Below are 27,164 nucleotides of genomic sequence, written 5' to 3'. Positions count from 1 at the left end.
TGGAAGAAACTCACTTAAATTATGAAAGCACAAAGGAAATATTTATTCCAAATTTTGCTCCAGGAATCCATTATTATCGAGAAAAACATAAAAGGGCTTGTAAGTCTTCAGGAGGAATATCTGTCCTTGTTAGAGATGATCTAAGAGAGCACATACAATTTTTACCGCAAAGCAACTGCGATCTTGTATGGATCCATATACCAAACGCAGCTGAAAAGGAAAACGACACGTATATCGGCTGTTGCTATATACCACCAGTATCATCATCTTTCGGTAAACTACATTCACCCCAGATATGGGATAGGTTGGAAAGCGACATAGAACATTTTTCTACAAAAGGCAATATTATCTTATGTGGCGATTTCAATGCAAGGACAGGAATGGTTACTGATTATATTAACACAGACAGCGGTGATAATACCTACCTGTCGTCTTACCCTGGTTATACTGATAGAGTAAACGACAGATGCTCGATGGACCAAACTGTTCACAAACTTGGTCGCAAACTAATCGATATCTGCATAAGCAATGATCTGCTTATTCGAAACGGAAGGACCCTGGGTGATTTAGAAGGAAAATATACATGCCACATACAACAAGGTAGCAGCGTTGTAGACTATTTCATATGTTCAGAACGACTCACAAAAGACATATCTGAAATGAATGTAGAAGGTATCAGTCCGTTTTCCGATCATTGTCCGCTACGATTGTCAATGTACTTGTCAGTAAGGAAGCAGAAAAGAAAAAAATCGCCTTACACTCACAGTAATAAGGAATGCAACAACCAAAATGGAAGTTATACTAAATTTTTCTGGAATGAAAATTCTGCCAGCGCTCTTGGTCATGTACTAAAGACCGGACAAATCAACAAATTGTTACAAGAAATCAAAAGTGATTTAAACATTTCATCCACAAATAAAAGGGTAAATACTATAGTTGAAAAGTTCACAGATGCGTTGACAGAAGCATCTAAGTTAGCTGTTCATCATAAAGAATTCCGTAAAAAACGTAACACAAAGCAGTCTAAGAAATGGTTTGATCAGGCTTGTTACATCCAAAGACGAGAACTGAAATCTTTAAGAAATGCATTAAACAGAAACCCACGGAACAGAACGATACGCGATAAGTATTTTTACATGTTAAAATCATACAACAAATGTGTAAAACAGAAGAAAAAATTGTATAAAAACAGGTTAGTTCAAAACCTGAACGAAGCTATCTTAAAAGATCCAAACAGTGTATGGAAGACTCTAAAATCTCTCAACGATGCAGAAACTCCAATAGGTAATAGTTACAAACCGATGAGTAACACAAAATGGATGAAACATCTGGAGGACATCATTGGGACACAAAGTAAAGTTGACCAAAGCACAAAAGCAAAAATAAATACAGAACTAAGAAACATAAACTCGAATATAACACCTTCGTATCTTGATTTTCCAATTTCCACAAAAGAGATAATCAACGCATCCAGAAACTTACACAACAAAAAAACGCCTGGAAAAGACGGGATTACAAACGAAATCATAAAGGCTAGCCTACCGGAAACAACAGAAATACTAAAACTGTTATTTCAGTCTGTCCTTAACTCAGGCACGTTCCCAGATATGTGGAAAAAAGGAATTAGCATACCAATTTACAAATCGGGAGACCAATTAAACCCAACCAATTATCGAGGAATAACTCTAAACAACTCACTCAGTAATCTTTTTTGTCAAATATTAAACAATCGAATAACAAACTACCTCGAAGACAATAATTTACTATCAAAAGAGCAAGCAGGCTTTCGAAAATCACACAAGACCTCGGACCACATATTCATACTTAAAAAGATAATTGACGATACTTTAAGAAAAAGAATGAATCGCCTTTATTGCTGTTTTGTTGATTTTCAGAAAGCATTTGACAGGGTCTGGCATCACGCTCTAATGCTAAAAATGTATCAAATCGGTATAAATGGAAATTGCTTTAGAGTTATTCAAAGCATGTATGAAAATGCCACAGTTTGCACAAGAACTGATACGGGATTTTCTTCTGAAATACCCATATTGAAGGGGGTACTACAAGGGAACACACTCAGTCCCACTTTATTTAATATATTTATTAATGATCTCCCGAAATGTCTGGGCTTTACTGACTCACCATCCATAGACCTTGACAAAAGTGATAGTGTTTCATGTTTACTATATGCTGATGACCTAGTAATTTTGTCCACGACAAAGATAGGATTACAAAGAAAACTAGATAAACTCAATCTGTATTGTGAAAACTGGGATCTAAAAATTAACATAGATAAAACTAAAGTAATAGTTTTCACACACACCGATCCCAAAGTGCCTGTTATTTTCACAATAGGCAATGATATAATCCAGACAACTGATCAATACAAGTACTTGGGTATATTATTTCACAAAACTGGAACGTTCTCATTTGCCCAAGAGCATCTAGCCAAACAGGCATTAAAAGCAGCACACTCCCTCCGACGAATCGTTAAAAAGCAAGATATTCGTTTGGATATTGTACTGCAGCTTTTTGATTCACTTGTTTTACCTATATTATCATATGGATCCGATATTTGGTTCCCATGGGCTGAAACAAAAACTACCAATTCATTCAATACAGGAATGACAGATTTCTTTAGAAATTGTATTTCTTCGAAACATTCACATGAACAAATGCATACAAAATTTTGCAAACTGCTTCTAGGGGTACATTCTAAAACAATGAATCTGCCAACTCTAGCCGAACTGGGCAGATTTCCAGTTGGAATTCATATTGCTTGCAGAGTTCTTGACCACTGGACTCATATTCTGGATGCACATAATGATAGCCATATCAAAAAGGTCTATATGTCGATGATGAACCAACCAGACACAATTGAAAATCCATGGATACAATTTGTAAAGAATATTATTCACAATGTAGGATTAGGTCATGTTTGGAATAATCAGTCGACATTTAGTAACAGCAGACTTAAATTTACATTACGCCAACAACTAAGACATAGATATGTACAATTCTGGAAACAGAGAAAAACTGAATACAGTAGATTAGATTTCTACAACAAAATTAAAAGAAACGATTATCAAATTGAGAATTATCTAACTGATAAAATCGATCCTGCTCACAAACAAGCTCTTTGTCAACTCAGAATAAGCGCACATTATTTAAACATCGAACGAGGAAGATATGCAAACATTCCCAGAGAAGAGAGGTTATGTGCTATATGTGAAGTTGTTGAAGATGAATTGCATTTCTTAGATTCGTGTATCTTATTTCATAATTTGCGAAGCCATCTAATCACTACTATACAGCAGTATGATCATCAATCAAATGTGATCTCTAGAAAAATACAAAACAATATACTAAAACCAAGTGATTTATTCACCTGCGATGACTGTCAAAAAACACTTGCCAACTATGTATTTCAGTGCATGCGTATTAGATGACCGTTTATTTCTTTGTTCCCTTTGTTCTTTGTTGTGTCTATTAATCCTTCGGGATTTTATGACAATAAATGAAGTCAAGTCAAGTCAAGTCAAGTCAAGTCATGTCACACACACACACAATTACACATGAAAATAAAGCGCATAAATAAAAACATCTACACAACCTAAGTACGAGACAACGACACATATCATTGAAAAGATCAAATCATTGTAAAATGAAATGATTATTAGAAAAATCGAATAAGAAGACGAAGAAGAAAATGATAGCAGGGAGAAAGGGGGGGGGGGGGTATATATGTGTGTGGGGTTGGGGGTGGGGGATATGGGCGTATGTGTGTGTGCTTGTACAAGTAAGTGTTCATCCCTCTCTCTCTCTCTCTCTCTCTCTCTCTCTGTGTGTGTGTGTGTGTGTGTGTGTGTGTGTGTGTGTGTGTGTGTGTGTGCCGTGGATACGATACGTAGCCTAGAAATGAGTGTGTGGAGGAGGGGGGTAGAGGAGGTGCGGGGTAATGTGTGTGTGTGTGTGTGTGTGTGTTAGGGCTCATGTACGTTTATGTGTATTTGACTGTGCTTTCATATCTGTGAAACTGCATGTTTGGTGCATATCTGTTATGCATATGTGGTTGTATGTGTGAATGTGTGTCTCCATGTTTCACATTTATTTGCTTATTTATCATCATTGTTGTCTTTATTTATTTATTTATTTATTTATTATCGTTATTATTATTATTGTTGTTGTTGTCGTTGTTGTTATCATTATTACTTTTTTATATTATAATTATTATTTATTTATTTACGCTTATAGTTGACTTCATCAAGTTTTTGCGCCTTATACATATTATTACTAGTGGTAGTAGTTATTTTTTTATGTATTTATCCATTATTTATTTACCCCTTTTTATTCTTTTTTTTTTTCTCAAGCCCGACTAAGCGCGTTGGGTTACGCTGCTGGTCAGGCATCTGCTTGGCAGATGTGGTGTAGCGTATATGGATTTATCCGAACGCAGTGACGCCTCCTTGAGCTACTGAAACTGAAACTATTGCCGCGGTTCTTTAATGCTGTGACGCCGTTCTTTAATTGTATGCTGTATCGCCGTTTTTTAATTGTATGTTGTGCCGCGGTTCTCTGTGTTGTGTCGCGGTTCTCTGACTGTGCTGTGCCGCGGTTTTTGTTGTTGAAGTTTTTAATCTGCTTGCTTGCTTGCCGTTTGATAGATACAGGATTGTGTCTGACTGGTGAACGCTCTCCCGTGGTGTTGTCAGTACTGCCCTGTCCAGCAACGGCCGAAAACAGACATTTGCTCGATTTACGTTCATTTTTTGTGATTATCTTACTTTTTTCCCTTTGTGCTTCCCCCCCACAGGTATATAGTTTTGTCAAATACTCCTTACTACTAAGGATTGCGGCTTGGACACCTGAATGTTTATCATTTGTACAATAAGCTTCACGATGTCTGCATGCTCCTGAATGATTCTCCTCCTATTCATATACTCAGGCTCAGTGAAACACGCCTTGATTTCCGATTCAGCAACGAGGCCTTATCCATACCTACCTATGATTTCCTTCGCCGTGATGGAAATCAGTATAGTGAAACAGGATTAGGGATATACATTCATCAAAGCATTTCCCAGTTTACAAAAAGACGACTTGACCCGGAAACCCACAATGTGGAATGTATGTGGTTACATGTCAAACCTTCAAAGTCCACTCCCTCTCCATGTAGGCTTTCTGTATAGAAATCCCTCAGCTAGATTTCCTTGGTATGATGACTTTGTACAAATGATGGACAATGTTTATAAACATAAACAAAATGTCATTCTGCTAGATTTCAACATTTGTTTAAACCACAACCCGCATGGGAATCAGCCACTACTCTCTTTGGTTTGCATCAACTCATTCACAGTGCAACCAGAATCACGAAGACGTCATCCACACTACTCGACCACATTTACACACACAGATCTGGTGTACAATATAACAGTGTCCAACAACAGCATCAGTGACCATTGTCCGGTTATCTGTACATGGTCTTGTAAACGTCCTCGGAAACAAAGCAATGGCCACACAACGATCCAATACCGTTCTTTAAAAAAATTCAGTTCCGCTGCATTTTTTCTTGATATGAGCTGGGCACCCTTCCATGAAGTATTCATGACTGCAGATCCCACTCAAGCATTAACAGTATGGTATGAAACCTTTCTTGCAGTCGTTGACAGACATGCTCCTCTTCGGACGAGGAGAGTAAAACAAAAAAAAAACCGCTTCCAAATTGTTTGACGCAAGATCTCATCATAGCTATGGCATTAAGAGATGTTTTAAAAGCTGCTGGGATGGAAACCGAATACAGAAAGCAAAGAAATAAAGAGTGTGATTTAGTTAAACAAGCAAAGTCAGGTCATTTTAAGAACCTTATCAACAACAACAGATACACAGCAACACTATGGTGTGCTGTTAATGAAATTACAGATCAGTCTAAAAATAAGACACATTCTGTCGCAACTATGTGGACAACGGATTCACTCAATGACCATTTTCTAAAAAGAGCTTTGTCAACACAGACATCTACAAACTACCTTCCTTCAGAATGTTACATAACCCCCACCACCACCACCCCTCCCGACGTTACAAACATTTTGTCAAGAACGTCTTAAATCTGAATCATTCACTATTCCCACACTTGCTGTTCATGAAGCTGGATCCTTAATCTCAAATCTAAAGAATAAGAATGCAATGGGTCCAGACAATTTAGACGCATCTGTTATCAAACTTGCTTTGCCCTACATAGTAGACTCCCTTACGTATGTTTACAATTTGTGCATTGAACAGAACAACGTTCCTGCTGCGCTAAAAACAGCAAAAGTAATCCCACTGCCAAAGTCAAAAGATATTACAGATCTCAACAACTTTAAACCAATATCCCTATTGTCCGTTGTTTCCAAGCCTCTCGAAGAGCACGTCCACAAACACCTTATGAAACATATGGAGCAAAGCAACCTCTTTCATCCCCTTCAGTCCGGCTTTCGCCGTTATGATTCTTCTCACACAGCCTTAACCCGACTTTGTGACACGTGGTTATCTGCAATTAATCATAGCAAGATCACTGGAACAGTTTTCCTCGATTTCAAAAAGGCCTTTGATCTGGTGGATCACGAAATACTGATAAACAAATTAAATTAGTATACTCAAAACCAGTCAGCTGTCTCATTCTTCCGGTCTTACCTGGAAAACAGAACACAGCGTGTTTACTTAAATGGCACGTATTCTTCTGAAGGTCATGCAGATCGTGGTGTACCACAAGGCTATATTCTTGGACCTCTACTCTTTTGCATCCATATAAATGACTTGCCGATGCACATATCACCTGGCAACGTCATCTGCGATCTGTTCGCTGATGACAGTTCTCTTCATTGAAGTGACCCCAACATCGATCTTGTACAATCATCGCTACAACAGGGAATAAATGACATCTCAGACTGGTGTTACCAGAATCACATGGAACTTAACCCACATAAGACAAAAAGTATGGCACTGACATCGAGACAAAAACACCAACGTAAGCCACTCACTTTAAAGCTTGAGGTAAACAAGAACGCAGTTGAACAAGTTTGTGAGCGCTGTGTTCTTGGGGTAATAATTGATATAGAACTAATATGGCAAGCTCATATTAACCATGTCTGCAAACAGTTAGCTCGCAATCTGTTCTTACTCAATAAACGTAGATATTACGTCAATGCTCCTACCCGAAAATTATTCTTCGGGGCACATTGTCTTTCTCATAGCAATTATGCATCTACAGTCTGGAGCAATGCCAGTCACAACCAGCTCAAAAAAATTAATTCATTACATAGACGAGCAGCTAAACTTATTCTGCCCGACCACTCACTATCAACAGATGAGAAATTAACAAAACTGGAAATATTACCACTGTACAAACAATTCTAACACAATGGAATGGTCCTCATGTTCAAAGTACACAACCACAAGTCACCACCGTACCTCAGTGAATTTGTTCAAAGGGCAACAGAGCGTTACGATTCAGAAAATTATATTCTGCCTCGTGTACGCATTGACATGTACAAATCTAGCTTTGTATTTTTTGGACCATCTGTTTGGAACTCTCTTCCTACGTTCGTCAAGACAGGCGATTCATTATCGTCCTTCAATTCAAGGGTACGAAAACTTCTGCTCCACAAACAATAGGCCCTCAAACCAAATATAATCAGCCTAAAAACATTATGCCCTTTTTGTGAAATATATGCGTTGTCTATTCCTTTACATACACTAACGTGTTTCATCTTATTTTCAACATTTTGTGATTTTCATGAATTACATGCACGCTACTGTTTGGATGTTATTGCCTGCCACATCAGCGTCAGATTTCTCATCACTATTGTATATGTACAGTGATATAACTATGTTTCTCTGCTCTGTTTACATTTTTTCATGTCAGTCGTGCCTCTTTCCTGTATTCTTTGTGGTGATTAATTTGACAGTCTTAATAACCCCTTTACTTCTTGATTTTTTTTTGATTTTTTATTTTTTATTTTTCAATATCTGCTATTGTACTACAATATGATTTGTAATGCACTACAATATGATTTGATACCTAATTATGTTTATGTATGCATATGCATATATATCTGTATGTACATGAAGACATATGCATGCATGCTGGTATATGTGCATATATGTATATGCATGAGGGTGTGTGTGTTTGGGAATGAGTATGTGCATACGTGTGTGGGTGGTGGGTTAGAGTGTGTGACTGTGTTCCCTTCATTATATTTTTATAATGATGATGATGGTCCGCTGATTAGTATTATAATTATCATTAGTAGTAGTAGTAGTAGTAGTAGTAGTAGTAGAGGTAGTAGTAGTGGTGGTAGTAGTATTTACCATTGTTATTATTGTTGTGTCTTATCGTTACTGTTTTTGTTGTCACAAGGACAGATTGGAAGACTAGGCAATGCCTAAAATCTTTATCTTTGAGTAATAAAGTTTTTGAATATCTCTGTCTGTCTGTCTGTCTCTCTTTCTCCCCCCTCACCCCAAATGTCAAATCCCATGACATTCTCATTCTTCTGTCAAGCTTCGTACTGAAATCTTTGAAGGGGTTTGGGTTTTCCTTACACGCAGTATCAGTATCAGTATGAGTAGCTCAAGGAGGCGTCACTGCGTGATATACGCTACACCACATCTGCCAAGCAGATGCCTGACCGGCAGCGTAACCCAACGCGCTTAGTCAGGCCTTGAGAAAAAAAGGAGAAAAATCAAGAAGTGATAAATAAAAATAAAATAAAAAGACAATAATGATGATAAATAAGCAAACAAATATAAAACATGCAGACATATATTCACACACACTCACGCGCACACACATGTATAACAGATATGCAACAAACATGCAGTTTCACATATCTTCACCTTCACCTATCCCGTAGTCTTGTGGACCGTTGGGGCGCCACAGGTGATCTGGCAACCAGCATCTTCCAATCCTCTCGGTTTTCTGACCTCCTGACTGTATCGCTCAACCTCAAGCCCGTTCATTCTGGGATGTTGTCCCTCCAGCTCCTCCTCTGTCTGCCTCTCCTTCTCCCCCCTTACACTGTGCCCTGCAGGAATGTCTTGGCAAGCCCTGATGATCTCGTGACATGGTCATACCATTTGAGCTTGCGTCTCTTGACCAACGTCAACAGGTCTTCGTAGGGCCCAATGACTTGCCTGATTCTGTTTCGAACTTCTTCGTTCGTGATATGATCTTTGTAGGAGATGCCCAGGAGTCTTCGAAAGCATCTCATCTCAGTGGACTGTATTCTCTTTTCTATTTCAGCTGTTAAGGTCCACGATTCACATGCATACAAGAGTACTGATGTCACCAGGGTACGCATCAGTCTGATCTTTGAGCCGAGTGCAATGTTCCGGTCGTTCCAGATGTACCTCAGTTTTGTGAGTGCTGCTGTCACCTGTGTAATCCTGGAGAGTACTTCGGGTTTGGATTCTGGCCATCCACCCTTATGTCAGTGCTGATGCCATTGGTTTTGTTGGTCATCAGTTTGGTCTTCTCTGCACTGATCTGCATGCCATAGGCTCTAGAGGTTTTATCAAGGTGATCCACTAAGCTAGTTAGCTCCTCTTCTTTTCCTGCTAGGCCATCAATATCGTCAGCGAAACGTAAGTTGGTGACTGCTCTGCCTCTGATGTTGACTGTTCCTTTGTGGTCTTCAAGTGTATCAGTCATGATTCTTTCCAGGAAGATGCTGAAGAGAGTTGGTGAGAGCAAACAGCCTTGCTTCACTCCGACTGTGGTTCTGAACCAGTCCCCTATATTACTGTTGAAGTAGACTGCGCTGGTGGCTTTGTCATAGAGGTTCTGTATCACTCGGGTCAGGTTGGCATTGATGTTATACAACCTCATGGTGGCCCATAAAGCTGCATGCCATACTCAGTCAAACGCCTTCTTGAAATCCACGAAGACGTGGTAGAGGTCTTGCTGATGTTGGAGGCACCTCTCGCACAATATCCTAAGGTTGAAGATTTGCTCTGTTGTACTGCGCCCTGGTCTGAAACCTGCTTGTTCCTCTGCGATGATCTTCTCCACTTGTGGCTTCAATCTATTTAGCAGGATCTTTAGCATGACTTTACTGGGATGGCTTATTAGGCTGATCGTGCGGTAGTTCTGGCACTGTTGTAGATTGCCTTTCTTGGGGAGGATGATGATCAGTGACTGGGTCCACGGTGTTGGCCACTCCCCTGTCTGCCAGATCTTGTTGCAGATGGTTGTGAGCGCTGTGATCATTGCTTTTCCCCCTGCTTGGACCAGCTCTGCTGGGATATTATCCACTTCTGCTGACTTCCCCTTTTTCAGCGATTTTACAGCTGCTTCCACTTCTTCTCGAAGGATGGGGTGGTTGTCGTTATTGGTTGCTGGAGGGACGTTCAGTACCTCTGGGTCTCCCGTGGCTCTGTGACCATACAGCTCGGAGCAGTATTCAGTCCACCTCTTCAAAATGTCCTGTTCTTCAGTGAGACATTTTCCGGTTTTGTCCTGGATGGTGGTGGTTCGCTCTTGCTTTGTGTTGGTCAGTTGGTATTCCTTCTTGCTGTTGTTTTGTTTCAGGTTTTCTTCAATTTCCTGGCATTGCTCTTTAATCCAGTTCTCTTTTGCCTTCATCATGCTTTTCTTGATTTGTTGGTTGACTTCTCTGTACTTCTTCGTTCCTTCTGTCTCGCCTTTTTTGTTTTTCAGCTCTCTCCGCTTGTCACACAGATCCAGGATGTCAGATGTGATCCAGGGCTTCTTGGTTGAGCGGTGTTTTCCCAGGATCTCCTTGGCTGTTTCCGTCACAGCTGTGTTGAACGTGTCGATCAACACGCCCATGTCCATGTCTGAGCCGTCTGCGTCACATATATGAAATCACAAACAAATACACATAAACGTACACGAGCCCCGACACACACACACACACACACACATACACACACACGCGCGCGCACTCTCTCCCTCACACACACGCACTTACTTATCCAATCACACACACATACGCCCATATCTACCACCACCCTCCTCCCCCCCTCCACACACACACGCATACAAAGATATAGATGCACACCCACACGTTCCAAACGCTCCTTACACGCGATAGTAGTGTTTTACAATGTTTTGTGTGACGCGATTGTTGTGTGACGTTTTCTTCATGGCGGTTAAATGGAAAACTGGCTGTGTTGAGTTCCAGTCACAGTGAATCTACTGGCATTGATTATATGAGCCTTTTCAGTGGTTGGGAGTTCCTTGTTCACTTGTTGCTTCTTGCGTGTATCAGGCATCTGATAAAGCCTAAAAGCCGTGACACTTGATATGATATGATTTGTTTTGGCAGGTCTGTGCTATCAAACGGGCTGTCATCGGAAAGGGCGTCTGTCTTGGACAGTGTGCACGTATGTTGTGCCAAGCAACTGGTCTTTGAGGCGCTTGTGATTCGTGTAGAACGCTTCGAGTGGTGGATGTGTTTCGTGCTCCAGATCACATTCTGGCTTGTGAATTTGGGACTCGGAGTGAATTGGTTTATATTGTAGATCCTCAAGGTTCTTTCCCTTTGATGATGTTCGCGTCGTACTCCCGAGTTTGTTGGTTGGCATGTGCAGTGTGGTCACCTTTACTTCTGAACAGAACACGATGTAAAACAGTGAACATGACGAAAAATGGTAAACTCTATGGACCATTAGCCGGATTAGATTCTGAATATGGCATATGTCAAGCAACAAACTCGGCAAATAACCATGCAAGTGATATGCACATAACACATTGGACATAAAAGTATGATACTTTACAACGTATTGATCTGTGATGACAGGCCCGGACATCAAGATGACGAATACGGCGAGGTCTGAGAATCTGACGATCGGCGTGGTGGTGATCTTCCTCCTGGGCTGTGACGTCAGCAGGGCCATGCCCTGCACTACCACCATGTCCACTGCCGGTCCCCGTGTCCAGTGCAGCCACCACCGACTGACCAGGTTCCCTGCCCCCCTGCCTACTGGCGTGGTGTGGCTGGACATGGCGTCCAATTTTCTGACCTCACTCGATGACTTGAAGCATCCGCAGTTTGCCGCATTGCAGAACTTTGATATCAGTTATAACAGACTTTCTCGGTTGTCAAAAGACACCTTCATGAACTTACCAACCTTGGAGACTCTGAACCTCAGTCACAACGCTCTTGGAACTCTGCCAAGTGATGTCTTCAGTGGACTAACCAACCTGACCACTCTTGTGCTGTCAGCAACTGGACTGCACTCGGTGTCTGACGTTGCGTTCAGAAACTTGACCTGTCTTCGTTCTCTGGACCTGAGCAATAATAACCTGAGCAGCGTACCGTCTGCAGCCCTGCGGCATCTGACCTACCTTCAGCGTCTGGATCTAGGCAGCAACAGGCTGACAGCAATCCACAACCACAGCCTGACCACTCTGTCCAGTCTCCAGTATCTCAGCCTGCATTCCAATAGTCTGAACACTTTACAGCCAGCTGCCTTTGATGGCTTGAACAATCTGATCGCTCTCGATCTTCAATTGAACGATCTGAGTTCGGAATCCGGATATCTGTCAGAAGTATTCAGGCCTCTGGTTTCCCTTGAAACCCTTCATCTTGAATATAACTCAAGATTTGACCTAGGCTATCCAGTGAAACTGTTTGACCCCCTACGTTCCCTGAAGACTTTATCCTTAGACATCTTCAGTGACTTAAATTTTGGCACAATCTTTTCGAACCTTACGGCTCTGGAAAATTTAGCTCTGTCTGCTGATCGCCTTTGGCACATCACTAATACCACTTTTTCTACTTTCCACTATTCTGCCCTTCAGACTCTGAACCTGCAGGGTTGTCATCCCTTTCGAGTGGACCTGTGTGCCTTCTGCCACCTCCCTAACCTTACCCACCTGATTGTAGTGGACACAGTTTATCTGAAAATACACTTCTTGTTGCTGGCCTTGTATGGAGTTCAAAACCAGACCCTTGAAGATGTCAACTTCAGTCACGTTCATGCAGCTCCAACAATCCTAGACAACACCATAACAAAGTATATGAACAATGTATGTATAAAACGTCTCAGTTTGCAAGATTGCGACCTAGTTGGGATTTCTTCGACAGCTTTCAGTATGCATGGAATCTTTTTGAAATGTCTGACACACCTGGATGTATCAAAGAATATGATAGCATACGGAGAAAATTCAATGTTCATGAAACTGATAATTGGGATGGTCAGTATCGAAGCGTTCGATTTCAGTGGTCAGCGGATTTATGCCAGAGGCAGTAACTTTCACTATCGCCAGCAGTCACATTCTCTCTCCCCAAGTTGGAATGAAACGATTTACGTGAACTCAGCTTCATCATTAAGGTACGTGAATGCGTCAGGTGGGATCTATGATTTAGCCCAGATACCCGTGCATATCCGTGTACCTAACGGAAGTAACTTGACCGTCGTGGACCTGTCTTATTGCGGGGCACAGAACTGTGACTTTACAATCATTGGACTGACCAACATTCACACTTTTGATTTCAATGGCAACGACTGCAACACAGTGGGAAACCGGGTCTTTGAGCACATGTCAACACTGCGGCGTTTGAGACTTTCCAGTCTTTACATTCAGGAGACATCCCTCTGGATCAACGGGACTGCTCTGCTACAACCTTTGGGCGATTTGGAAGAGCTGGAGTTGTCCAGTAACCGCCTCGGCAAATTGCCGCCTGACTTACTGAAACACCAGACCCATTTGAAGCGTCTGATACTGGACCAGAACCGGTTCGAGGTCAGTGAAATAAAAATACATTTCTGAGTGTGCATGTGCATCTGTGTGTTTTGTGTGTGAGTGAGAGTCTGTGTATGTACGCTATGCGCGTTGATCCTTACACGCACCCAGTCATGTGCATACATGTACGCGTAGTTTGTGTGTGTGAATGGGCGTGCATGTTTGATGTGATTTTTCTTCAGGCTGAGATTAAGAACACAACGATATTGCAAGGGCGTCTCCGGAGCACTTGCCTGAAGGGACAGTTCACTGTCATTGGCGAAAATCGAGTTATGTCCCCGGTGTCACAAGTTCAGGCGCCGTGGCTGAATCGGTAAGGCATTGAACTGATCCAGTGATCAGGGTTCGATCCGCCGTTTCGGCCAAGTGTTTTGTTCTGGGGGAAAGCCCTTTACTCCAGTTTTCCTCACTCCACCCAGGTGTGAATAAGTACATGACTTGGTTTGGGAAGGTTAAAACGGCAGTAGGAGAAGACTGGGCCTCACCTTCGTATGCCAAGTCTTGGACACAGCGGATATGAATTCACTGCACCGAGGGCCGTAGAAATCTATAAGGACCTTAACCACAAGTCCATTATTACAAATTATAAGTATTATTTTTCAGTGCATCTTTATAAGGTCATTTATCATGAACGAAGAGTTATTCATTTATACTTATTTCCCTCAACAATGAAACTGACCTTTCAATATCTTTTTAAAGGATCGTTTCCGTAAATTAAACCGAAATATTTGATGTGCTCTCCAGTCTGCAAGAACCATCTGTCGAATCTGAACATGCACGCGTGTGCGCCTCCACCCCCCCCCCCCCCACCCCCCCACACACCTCCCGCCCCCCTCACACACACACACACACAGAGGCACACATACACAGACACACACACACACACACATACACACATGCGTGCCCACGTTCGTAGGTACGAATGTCAACATGTCTATGTCTACGCCTGTGTGAATGAGTCTAACACGGTGTCGCGCTCCCTTTTTCTCTCTCTCCCCCCCCCCCCACACCCCCCAACCTCCTCCCCCACTCCACTTTCACCTCTTGCCCCCTCCAGTCCATCCCCGTGGATATCTCCCTGCTGACGGACCTGGAAGACCTGGACCTGAGGGACAACCTGATCCACATCCTTTCCCGCACGGACACACAGACCCTGGACCGCCTGGCCGCCAACCACACCCTCACCCTCCGTCTCCGTGGCAACCCGCTTAGCTGCACGTGCCAGGCCCTCGACATGGTGCGCTGGCTGGGGACCACGACGGTTCGCCTTGACGGGGAGGTCAACGATGGCTTCGACGACGACTACGACGACAACGGGCGGGATTTCCCTTGCACGCTGGAGGACGGCAGCATGTCCAGTACGCGGAGGGTGTTAGCCGAGTGGGAGGGTCACTGGAGGCGCTGCGTGGGTCTGCCTGCCTTCACGGTGTCCGCGGTGGCTCAGCTGCTGCAGCTGCTGGCCCTGCTGGTGACCTACCTGCTCTGGAGCAACTGGACGCTCGTGCGGCACGTCTGGCGCGTACTGCGTCACACGCGCCTGCCGCGCCGCGCCGACTTCGCCCACGACGCTCTGCTGGTGTACGCACCTCGGGACCTGGGGCTGGCCTTGGCGATGCGGCGCTGCATGCGAGAAGTGAGGCCAGAGTTGCGGCTGGCACTTCCGGACGAGGAGATCGTGCCTGGAGACATCTATGCCGAGGCGCTTGCCGAGTGCTTTGAACGAAGCTGGAAGGTATTTTGTTTTGTTTTGTTTTGTTTTAGAAGTCTTTATTTATTTCTTGGTTGTTTATTCTTTCTTCATTTCATTTTTTGGACAGACTGGTCTCAGAAAAAACAACAACTGAAGAATCTGTTTGCCCCCAACCCTTAGTGTCTCCCTCCTCCTTACTGTTTTGTTGTTGTTGTTTTTAATTTTTTCTTATTATTGTTTTGGTGGAATACGAATACCCTGCTGAAAGAAAGGAACACGATAATTCACTTTGTCAAGACCTCTGACACACATCTCTTTACACCCTCACGTGCAGATCATTCATTCAGTCAAATCCCCTAATATACATCTCTCTATACTCCCACGTGGAGATCATTCATTCAGTCAAGGCCCCTTACACACATCTATCTATATCCCCACGTGCAGATCATTCATTCAGTCAGGACCTCTAACACACACATACCCCCACGTGCAGATTATTCATTCAGTCAAGGTCTCTAACACACGTCTCTCTATTCCCCCAAGTGCATATCATTCACTCAGTCATGACCTCTAACACACATCTCTCCAGACTCCCCACGTGCAGATCATTCATTCAGTCAAGGTCTCTGTCACACATCTCTATTCCCCCACGTGCAGATCATTCATTCAGTCAAGGTCTCTGTCACACATCTCTATTCCCCCACGTGCAGATCATTCATTCAGTCAGAACCTCCAACACCATGTGCCGGTGATTTCGTCAAGGCCTCAAACACACATCTCTCTATACCCCCACATGCAGATCATTCATTCAGTTGATGTCTTGACTAAATGACCTGCACTTACAGGCCTTGACTGACACACATCCTTTTCTACCCCCACGTGCAGATCATCCTACTAGTGACACAGGAGTTCCTGCAGCACGAGATGTCAGGCTTCATGGTGCTCCAGGCCCAGGCCAGCCTCAGCGACGCCCTGCCTCACCGCGTGCTGCTTCTCTACTGCGGGAACCTCAGGGCCCCAGAAGATGGTGGTGGTGGTGGAGTTGCCGGAGATGACGCTCGACCCGCCTACGTATCCATGAGGCGTCTGCTGCGCATGGTTCCGGAGAGCCACGTGCGTCACGTGCCCGGCGGCATCCATGCCATAACCCGACGTCTTGATGGCCGCATCCACCCCACCTGGCTTTTCCTGGTGCAGGCCGTCACTGAGGACTGAAATCGCTTCCTCGGTGGAACACGAAGAAGAAGAAGAAGAAGGAAGAATAAGAAGAAGGAGGAGGAGGAGGAGGACGAGGAGGTGGAACAGCAGCTGCAAAAGAAAAAAAAGAGGAAGGAGGAGGGGGAGTAGCAGCAGCAGAAGAAGAAAGCCACAAAACAAACAAAGTAACAAACAAACAAACAAAAAACCCCAGCCGAACAGTTTCACAAGGAGTATGTCACTGCGTTTGGACAAATACACATACGCTACACCACATCTGCTAGGGCAGATTTCGTCAAGGCTGACCAGCAGCATAACCCAATAACCCAGCGTGCTTGTCAGGCCTTGAGTGCATGCATATTTTTTAAATATTTTTTTAATGTATTTGTGTACTTATCAGAGTGGATTTCTATCACATAATTTCATCAGACGACAATATTGTTTTCGCTGCCATGGGTTCTTTTTCAGTATGCCTAGTAAGTGCTGCTCACGGGACCTCGGTTTATCGTCTCGTCCAAATGACGAGACGCTCGGTTTGATTTTCCAAACTTGGGAGACAGGGTGAGAGCCGGATTTATCTTGCCTGAGCATAGATTTATGTCGTTTTCTGTGCTCCGTGGTGTGTGGTGTGTGTGTGTGTGTGTGTGTGTGTGTGCTTCTTTGTGTTTGGGGTTATAAACAAAGTGCACAAGACAGCTTGTTACATATTGTACTGCATTATAATCGATTGTATTGTGTTTAATTGTACTGCGCTGTATTATAGTAACATGCTGTTGTAGTTTGTTGTATCTTGTTGTGATGCATTGTTTTGCATTTTGTTATATTGCGCTAAATTTGTATTTGGATTGTATTTTATTGCATTGCATTGTACTGTATTGAGCTGTCCTGTGCTTGTACATTTTGTTATTGCACACTACCATGTATATTTAGTGCAGTGTGCTGTATTATGCTATATTGCACAGTGTTGCATTGTCCTGTTGCATTATGTGGTAATGTTGACTTCCTGCTTCAGACTTTAGACTTTCACGTCCTCTTAAAAAATAAGGGAAAAAAATCATTGCAAGCATGTAAAAACACAAAATGCAAGCAGCGTGTTACATTGTCTAACATTGCACTGCGTCATATATATACCTTGTATCACTAGACGCATCGCATTGTATTGTATAACGCGTTATAATGTGAAGTATCCTTCCATTCATTTGTCAGTATTTTAGACTTTAATGATATTAATATTGATAATTCTTCTTCTTCTTCTGCGTTCACTCGTATGCACACGAGTGGGCTTTTACGTGTATGACCGTTTTTACCCCGCCATGTAGGCAGCCATACTCCGTTTTCGGGGGTGTGCATGCTGGGTATGTTCTTGTTTCCATAACCCACCGAACGCTGACATGGATTACAGGATCTTTAACGTGCGTATTTGATCTTCTGCTTGCATATACACACGAAGGGGGTTCAGGCACTAGCAGGTCTGCACATATGTTGACCTGGGAGATCGTAAAAACCTCCACCCTTTACCCACCAGGCGCCGTCACCGTGATTCGAACCTGGGACCCTCAGATTGACAGTCCAACGCTTTAACCACTCGGCTATTGCGCCCGTCGATATTGATAATAATACTTATGATAATGATGGTTATGATTATTCTCATTAAAGAGCTGTTTAAAATGAAAATTAAAGGTAAGATATATGGAATATCGACTCTCATCCACTGACATTTCCCCAACCGGATACATAATATAACATCTGTCACAGTCTGCTGAGTGCCCTGTGGCTGTTTTTTTTTCCCCCAGCGGTGCATTACATTATGTTGTTTGCGAAAAGGATATGTATACACGACACATAAAGAGTGTATGCGTGTTCACCTTTTGCAAGACCAAAGGGTAGTGAATGAAAACGGCCGGGAAGAGGCGGGCCAATAAAAGGATAAAAATAGAATGTTTAAATATGGAACAACCAAAGGCAGTCAAGCGCGTTCTCTCTCTTTTTTTTTTTTTTGGTCGTGCGGTCGACGTTTTTTCAGTGTGGTTATTTGTGTGGGTCTATGGAGTATCAGTAGCTACAGGAGGCGTCACTGCGTTCGGACAAATCCATATACGCTACATCACATCTGCCAAGCAGATGCCTGACCAGCAGCGTAACCCACCGCACTTAGTCAGGCCTTTAGAAAAATAAATAAATAAAAATAAATAAATAAATAAAATAATCAATCAATAAATAAATAAAATAAATAAATAAATTTTAACAATTTGAAATAATAATAATAATAATAACAAAAAATAAAATAAAATAAGAAGAAATAAGTAAATAAATAAATAATAGACAAAACAAAATCGTAAGGTAATAAAATTAGCTAAAACCTCCTGACTGCGTAGCTGTCGAACGCAAAAGAAAGAAAAGCTAAAACCTCGTTCCTTACACCTTGCTTTATTTTGTTGGCAAAGTGTTCAGCTTCTGTTTTGCTTTGCGACAGCGAAGTTCCCACGTGAAGTTTCAGTTTCAAGGAGGTGTCAGAGCGTGTGGACAGATCCGTATACGCTACACCACATCTGCTGTTGAATTATAAAACGTAAAAATTAAAAATTAGATGTCTAATGTGAGAGGACAATAAATTGGCCTCTCATATGCAGCAGGAATGTTTGTTACCGACTGTGCTGAACTGAGTGGAAGGGCTAGGTTATCTCCCTTCGACCACTTGGCTCATACTTCAAAGCTATCGGGGACCCAAGTTGAATAATGTCTTGGAATGTCCAGTACCAATTAATGAGGGGTTGTAAGCGTCCTTTGTTAATTTTCCCGCCATTAGAAGTGTAGGAATATCTTTCTTCACTCTTGTATACCAACCTAATTTGGCCTAGTTGGTAAGAATTTTTCTTTTTTTTCTTTTTCTTTTTGTTGTTGTTGTGCTTTTGGTTTTAGTTTCACTGAGAAAATTTTGTTTATTATTTTGTGAATAATAGTATTGTTGGGACTGAATCTGAGGGTACTACAGTGTGTCGAGGAAGGATGAAAATAGTACCTTGGCTCCAACCACTAGAGTGACAACATCATCGAGCAAGCAGGTGCTTTGTGGAAGGGGAGAGACTGGGTGACTTAGGCAGAATGTGTGTGTGAGGCTGACAGGCAGCGGGCACGAGCGCCGGTGGGGACATCTTAGTCCTGAAGTTTTTTGTGTGTGTGTGTTTTCTTTTGCTACGTTTTGGTAGGAAACTGAATAAAAAATTGAATGGAGAACTGGACGTGAGTGTGGTACGAGTCTACATGGGTGCATGACACAACAACCCGCCACCACCTCGTCCCAATATATAATGATAAGACCAAATAAACTATTAAGTAAATAAATATAGTGATAGGAAAAATATGTTGAAGGCAAATGATTAAAATTAAAACAAGAACGAAAATGGGCCAGAATACCTTCAGAAAATAAAATTTATCCTATTCAGTTCAGTTCGAGATCAGTGTGTGTGTGTGTGTGTGTGTGTGTGTGTGTGTGTGTGTGTGTGTGTGTGTGTTCTTCATCAGGCATGTCCAGTTGCACAAAGATTTTTTTTATGTAGATAAGCATGGACTGATTTGAAGAATAGGCCATGCCTGAAACCTTAATTCTTAAATAAAAACGTTTCGCATTTTGAGTTATGAGTCCTCCCATTCGCAACGCACTCCCCATCCCGACGCCCCCTCTTCTCTCTCTCTCTCTCTCTTCATAAAGATCTCACACAAGACTGTTTACACTATGCTTGTCCTCCGAGAACAATGTAGGAGCATGGACATACATGATGAACACACACACACATAATTGTCTATCTGTATATACACATAGAGAGAGAGAGAGAGTGAGAGACAGACAGACATACAGATAGACAGACGAAAGCAGAAAAAAGGTTAAACATAATTATTCCTTCTTTCCTTCTTCCCCTTCCTGGTCGACAACTTACTACTTGCAGTGCTGTATGGAAACCCCCACAGTAGCGGACACACCCTCGTTCTGCTCTTTCATCTCAATATCATGCGCGCGCGCGTGTGTGTGTGCATGTGTGTGTGTGTTTTAAATCTGCTTCGCTTCTTTTTGGCGGAAATGTAGCATGACAGAAAAAAAAAGAGGAAGAGGAAGAAATGTCGCCAGAAATGTCCCCCCCCCCCCCCCCCGTTCCGTGGTCACAAGGAATAGTGGGGAGGGAGGGGGGGGGGGGGGGTAGTACATAACAAGGTACGAACATAAAGCGAAAATAATACACAAACACAGATACAGTAGAAATTAGGATACATACAAGTGCATATCAATATGAAAACTTGTGCATACTCACATATGCACGCTCTGCACACACACACACACACACATGCACGCACGCACACACACACACACATACACACACACTCTCTCTCTCTCTCTCACTCCCACACACACACGTTTGAACAGAAGCCGCATATTACATGTGGATGGGGCTGATGACTATATCTTCAGGTAGATGGTTGTTGATTGCACAGTTCAATTTATCATTCTGGATTTGTTCGAGAGACAGGGCATTGACTGCTTTGGGGGATCTGTTTTAGGCCCAGTGCTCTTCACACTGTACACTGCTCCTCTCGCTGAAATTATCAACCGCCATAATAACAGTCATCATTCTTATGCTGATGACACTCAACTCCAGAAGAGTGATACCCCCGAAAAATTATTGTCGCTCCTGCAAGAAACATCCAACTGCTTCCTGGACATTCAAAACTGGATGACTCGAAATAAGTTACAATTGAACGCGGACATAACTGAAGCAATGATCATAGGAACTAAACAAAAACTGTCTTCCATCACAATTGACACAATCAAACTTGGCAGTACATCCATCCCTCTTTCTACGTCAGTCAGGAACCTCGGTGTTGTCCTTGACAATATACTGTCCATGCAAATATTTATCAGTCGGACATGTCAGTCCTGCTACTGTCAACTGCGGCGCATCAGTGCCGTCCGGAAATATCTGTCCACTGACGCAACATCTAGACTTGTCGTTTCTCTCATTCTCTCTCGCCTTGACTACTGTAACTCTCTATTGTCTGGTTTGCCTGCTTCATCCATTCAGCCCCTTCAGCGCATACAAAACTCTGCTGCCCGACTCGTCCTCAGAAAGAAAAGATCTGAGCACATCACTCCTCTTTTGCAACATCTCCACTGGCTCCCTGTCTCACACTGAATAAAGTACAAGATCAGCACTCTATGTTATAGATGCATTCACAAAACTGCCCCTTCCTATCTCTGCGGCTGCCTTCACCTCTATACTCCATCTCGCTCACTACGATCGGCTTCGGATCCACTCTGTTTACGCATACCAGATTCAAACACTCGACTGTTGGCCGCCGTTCTTTCTCTGTCTCTGGACCCTGCGATTGAAATGAACTTCCTCTTTCGCTTCGTCAAGTCTCCACTCTCAACTCTTTCAAGTCTGGCCTTAAAACCCACCTCTTCCCAAAATAGCCTCCCTTGCCTGCCCTTCCTTGTCTTTAGTTTCTACAGTTTTAGAGTTATTATTATTACTTATGTATGTCACCCAAACCTATTTTCTCCGTGATATGCCGCCCTACAACTTCCGGGTGCGGTGGTTCAATGGTTCTCACGCGAGTTTCCCGAGTTCGATCCTCGTCTCACCCGGTGGCTAAAGGGTGGAGATTTTTCCGATCTCCCAGATCAACATAATGTGCAGACTGGAGTGCCTGAACCGCCTTCGTGTGTATACGCACACGGAAGATCAAATACGCACGTTAAAGATCCTGTGATCCATGTCAGCATTCGATGTGTTACAGAATCAAGAACATACCCAGCATGCACCCCTTCTCCCGAAAACGGAGTGTCGCTGCCTACATGGCGGGGCAATAAACAAACGGTCATACACGTAAAAAGTTACATGTCTCTGTGAGCATGTGTGTGTGTGTGTGTGTGTGTGTGTGTGTGCGAAAACCAGACTAAATGACTCTGGAAACGAATGTTGAGCGTCCAAATGCAGCTGTCAGTCGGCTCTACCATGGTAGGCAACCTGTTCTGCAACTGAATCAGTGTATGTAAAGTGCTCTGAGCGTGGTCTCTGACCGAGGACAGACGCTATGTAAGTATCATCATCCTCTACTCCTACCCTGCCCCCCCACCCCCCATCGCCATTTGCCATTTTCCTCCATATCTTTTGGACTCACAACCTCCCAAGTACAACAGAACATACTGACACTGATATCTCATTTGCAGCCTCTGGTCAGAATTAACCTTCAACGCATTTTTTTCGGTGTTTTTTTGTTTTGTTTTGTTTTTTGTGAAGAGAAAGAAGACGGCAATGAAACTGGTTGGGCCTGTGAGACGCTTCTTTTGTTTTCTTTGTTACACATTATGAAACTATGGTCAAGTTTTTATCCTGAGGACTTTTTAGCCAACTTTTACACCCTTCATTTCTTATCCCTTCTTCGCGAGGTGGAAGATGGCAGCATGGTCGAGACGCTTATCTGTCAATACAGTGTCCGTGAGGCTGGGTTCGAATCCCGGTTTCGCCCTTTCTTTCACGTTTGACTGGAAAATCAAATTGAGTGTCTAGTCATTCGGATAAACAGAGGTCCTGTGTGCAACGCGTACTTGGCACGCTGAAGAAGAACCCATGGCAACACAAGTAAAAGCTGTCTTCCAGCAACATTTTGTGGGAGAAATCCACCCTGATAGGTACACAACTATAATTATATGCATTCACTCAAGGCCTGACTAGCGCGTTGGGTTATGCTGCTGGTCAGGCATCTGCCTAGCAGATCAGTGTAGTATAGCGCAAAAGGATTTGTCTGAACGCCTCCTTTAGAAATGGAAACTGTGCAGTTCATGTGAAATACATGCTAAAATTTCTTCGTAGTGTGTCTCTGTAAGGGCGACAAATTGAATGTTCACATTCGTGATGAGGTCAGATCAATGTTTGATAAAGTCTGTATTCCATAGTGTTTTTTGTCATTTTATCACAACGCAATTTTATTTAGGAAACTGCACACACAAAATAAAAGAAAATCGCGTGCTGAGCTCATGTTATGAAGCTTGCTCTCTCTCTCTCTCTCAATGGTCATTGGGTTGTATAACATGTATAACATGAAAAAAAAGATGAAAGAACTGTGAAATGAACTGTGGAGCTGAGTTTTAAGACCTGTTAACTGACGCCCTAAATGTCCAGTTGTTCAGGGCTGGCTGGTGTCTTGGTTCGGTGATGCTTGCATTGTACCATGGAGTGAATCCTGGATCTGTGTCTGTCCAAGGGGGGGGAGGGGGGGGGAGATCCGTTTGACGTTCCGAGAGGCAGCCCTGGAACATGAGATGATAGCACCATAGGGGTACTTACACACAGAGTTCGGGACTGATCACGACCACTGCAGAGTTTCCTGATGGTCCCGGAAAACTGACAAGGACTATGTGAGATGACAGCATCCTGGCTACTCATACACCAGTTCAGGATAATCAAGACGCTGATCACAACCGCTGCAGAGTTTCCAGGTGGTCCCGGAAAACTGACAGGAGGACTTTATTTGGATTTAACCCAAATGGTGGGATCACATCCGCGCACTTTCATGTCGCTGGGGGGCTTGCTGTAGATGTTGCAGTAGAGATCATCGATGGGCAGCTCGGGGTCTTTTTTGGCCTTCTCCGCGGCCGCTTCCACTGCTTTGCGCACATCAGCGTCAATTTTCTGCAACGCAGCATCGTTGTAGTATGATTCTTGTTTAGAATATCAGGACACTATGTATATGCATATACATACATACGTACATACACACACACATACACACACAATATATATATATATATATATATATATATATATATATATATATATATATAGAGAGAGAGAGAGAGAGAGAGAGAGAGAGAGAGAGATGGATATATAGATATAAACAGATAGGTATATATGTACCTTCATGCATAGATAACCAACCAACAACCACCCAACTAACTAACAAACAAACTAGCTAGCTAGTTAACTCGCTAACTCACTATATATACATACATTCATACATACATATATATGTATATCACACACACACACACACACACACACACACACACACACCACAGCAAAAACGGAACAAACCAAGCATTTGTGATCGTAGGCTGAAAATTATGTGCCTGCCTCGACATACAATTTGTCTTTAGACATCATCGTCGGGATCACAAAGTGCAGCATATCGGTTTCAGTTTCTCAAGGAGGCGTCACTGCATTCAGACAAATCCATATATGCTACACCACATCTGCTAGGCAGATGCCTGACAGCAGCATTGCCTAACACGATTGTCAGGCCTTGAGTGCATGCATATATTTGCCTGCCTATCGGAGTGATATCCTTTACAGAATTTTGCCAGAGGGCAACACTTTTGTTGCCATGGGTTCTTTTTCAGTGCGCAAAGTGCGTGCTGCACACGGGACTCCGGTTTATCGTCTCATCCGAATGACTAGACACTCAGTTAAATTTGGGCGAGAAAGGGCGAGAGCGGAATTCGAACACTGACCATCACGGATACTGTATTGGCAGATATGCGTCTTAACCATTCTGCCACATTGCTTCTTGTCATATCTCAGCGTAAGAAAAAGAAGACTGAAAACCGTTTTTCACATCGACAAACTGAACAACAGCTACATAAACCCAAACAAAGAATGATGCTGTACTCATTTGTTATTTACAACCAGCTGACTGGTCGCTTCATCCGTAGGGTCTGATTTAATTTAATTCAGCTGAAAAAAACAACAACCCCAAAACAACAACAAAAACCCAAGGACCTTCAGTTAAAAACAATGGGTGGGTGGATTCAAACCTCACCTTCAGTTCCTCTTCGGTGACCAGCTCACTTTTGGTGATGTACTCTTTCCACAGACCTATCGGGTCTCGTTTCTGCCGTACGTCTTTCACTTCTTCACGTGTGCGATAGCTAGGGAACATAAACCACATGGACTGCATCAACAAACAAACAAACAAACAAAAAAAAAACCCCACAAGACATTACTTTAACGGAGACATTGCACTGATGTATTACAATGACGTATTGTGCCCAACTGATTGTGAAATGTGAAATGTATCCATTTGGAATGACAAGAACCTACTCTGCAAGTGAAAAAAAATGTACCTGAAAAAGAAAGAAAAATTGAAAGAAGAAGTGCAAAAGTAAAACGAAAACATCGAAGAATTGTGACCAACATTTATCTGAATTTCATCACATTACATGAAGAGTTTCCAGATCTTAATTAAGATATTTCAAGCTGGATTCTCTGTGTCATAAACATTCCAGTGTCATACCTAGCTTTGTATGAAATCTGCAAAACATCAAAGAAAGAACAGAAAGTCAGGACATGGACCAACCCACATCAAAACATCTTGTATTCACCATGTCTGTGATAGAAAGAAATATATAAGTTACTTTCTTTCAAAGTACTTTTTCAACAGCGATACAAGTTTGTGTCCTGAAAAGAAAACAGAAAGAAAATATAATATCTATCTATTATATGTATACATAAAATTTTCAATATAGGCGTGCTCAGGAAGTCATAGGAAAGGTGAATGGAAATCGCTGGATATTTATCTAAAATGAGTGTGTTGTGGCGGGGTGGGGTGGGTTGGTGGGTGGGGAGATAAATGTACACGCAATAGCCGAATGGTTAAAGCGTTGGACTTTCAATCTGGGGGTCCCGGATTCGAATCTCGGTGTACCTGGTGGGTAAAGGGTGGAGATTCTTCCGATCTCCCAGGTCAACATATGTGCAGACCTGCTAGTTCCTGAACCCCCTTCGTGTGTATGCGCACGCAGAAGATCAAATATGCACGTTAAAGATCCTGTAATCCATGTCAGCGTTCGGTGGGTTATGGAAACAAGAATATACCCAGCATGCACACCCCCGAAAACGGAGTATGGCTGCCTACATGTCGGGGTAAATAAACAAAAATGGTCATACACGTAAAATGTTACATGTCTGTCTGAGTGTGTATGTGTGTGCGCCTGAAATCTGATTGAATGACACATGAAACGAATGATGAGCGCCCAGTGGGAGCCATCACTCGGCTCTACCCAGGTAGGCAGCATGTGGTGCAAATGACCCCGTGTATGTAAAGCGCTTAGAGCTTTGTCTCCGACCAAGGATAGGCGCTATATAAGTATCCACATCAATCAATCAATCAATAATACAGAGTTCTAACACATATTTCAAAACATAGACATCGAACAAGATGTTGTGTGTCGTGCTGCTCCCCGGCAAACAGCTGTGTGAGAAATGACAACTGTGGACTGAGACCTGGTGCCTGGATCACTCATGCTGTGGCCATAGTAACGGTAGGTGGCGCACTCCAGCAGGATGGGGCCGTTCTTCAGGGCGTACTGCTTTGCAAACTCCGTGGCCGCTTTCACCGATATCAGGTCCATGGCGTCCACCTGAACACATCATATCCACTTGAACACAACAACGTCCACAGCGTCCACCTGAACACATCATATCCACCTGAACACACAACGTCCACAGCGTCCACCTGAACACATCATATCCACCT

At 42.9% G+C, this 27,164-nt stretch overlaps 2 protein-coding genes across 8 annotated transcripts in view; one reads left to right on the top strand and one right to left on the bottom strand.

Moving 5' to 3' along the window:
- Positions 1 to 19,871, top strand: part of LOC143297948 (toll-like receptor 4) — a 38,854-nt gene extending 18,983 nt beyond the window's left edge. For both annotated transcript variants that reach the window (XM_076610560.1, XM_076610562.1), the window contains exons 2-4: positions 11,802 to 13,750; positions 14,808 to 15,482; positions 16,326 to 19,871. In XM_076610560.1, coding sequence (XP_076466675.1) covers positions 11,802 to 13,750; positions 14,808 to 15,482; positions 16,326 to 16,655 — 2,954 coding nt within the window. In that variant the 3' untranslated portion in view covers positions 16,656 to 19,871. The remainder of the gene's footprint in view (positions 1 to 11,801; positions 13,751 to 14,807; positions 15,483 to 16,325) is intronic.
- A 2,709-nt stretch (positions 19,872 to 22,580) lies between these two features.
- LOC143298069 (putative pyruvate dehydrogenase E1 component subunit alpha, mitochondrial) overlaps positions 22,581 to 27,164 on the bottom strand; it is a 25,094-nt gene continuing 20,510 nt past the window's right edge. For 5 of the 6 annotated variants that reach the window (XM_076610742.1, XM_076610745.1, XM_076610744.1 and 2 more), the window contains 3 exons: positions 26,912 to 27,048; positions 25,449 to 25,557; positions 22,581 to 24,322 (listed from right to left, as the gene is read on the bottom strand). In XM_076610742.1, coding sequence (XP_076466857.1) covers positions 24,158 to 24,322; positions 25,449 to 25,557; positions 26,912 to 27,048 — 411 coding nt within the window. In that variant the 3' untranslated portion in view covers positions 22,581 to 24,157. The remainder of the gene's footprint in view (positions 24,323 to 25,448; positions 25,558 to 26,911; positions 27,049 to 27,164) is intronic. The other variant, XR_013057347.1, reaches the window with a different exon arrangement.

Source organism: Babylonia areolata, chromosome 23 (assembly GCF_041734735.1).
Source record: "Babylonia areolata isolate BAREFJ2019XMU chromosome 23, ASM4173473v1, whole genome shotgun sequence".
NCBI classification, from domain to species: domain Eukaryota; kingdom Metazoa; phylum Mollusca; class Gastropoda; order Neogastropoda; family Buccinidae; genus Babylonia; species Babylonia areolata.
This window is presented reverse-complemented; position numbering and strand designations above follow the sequence as displayed.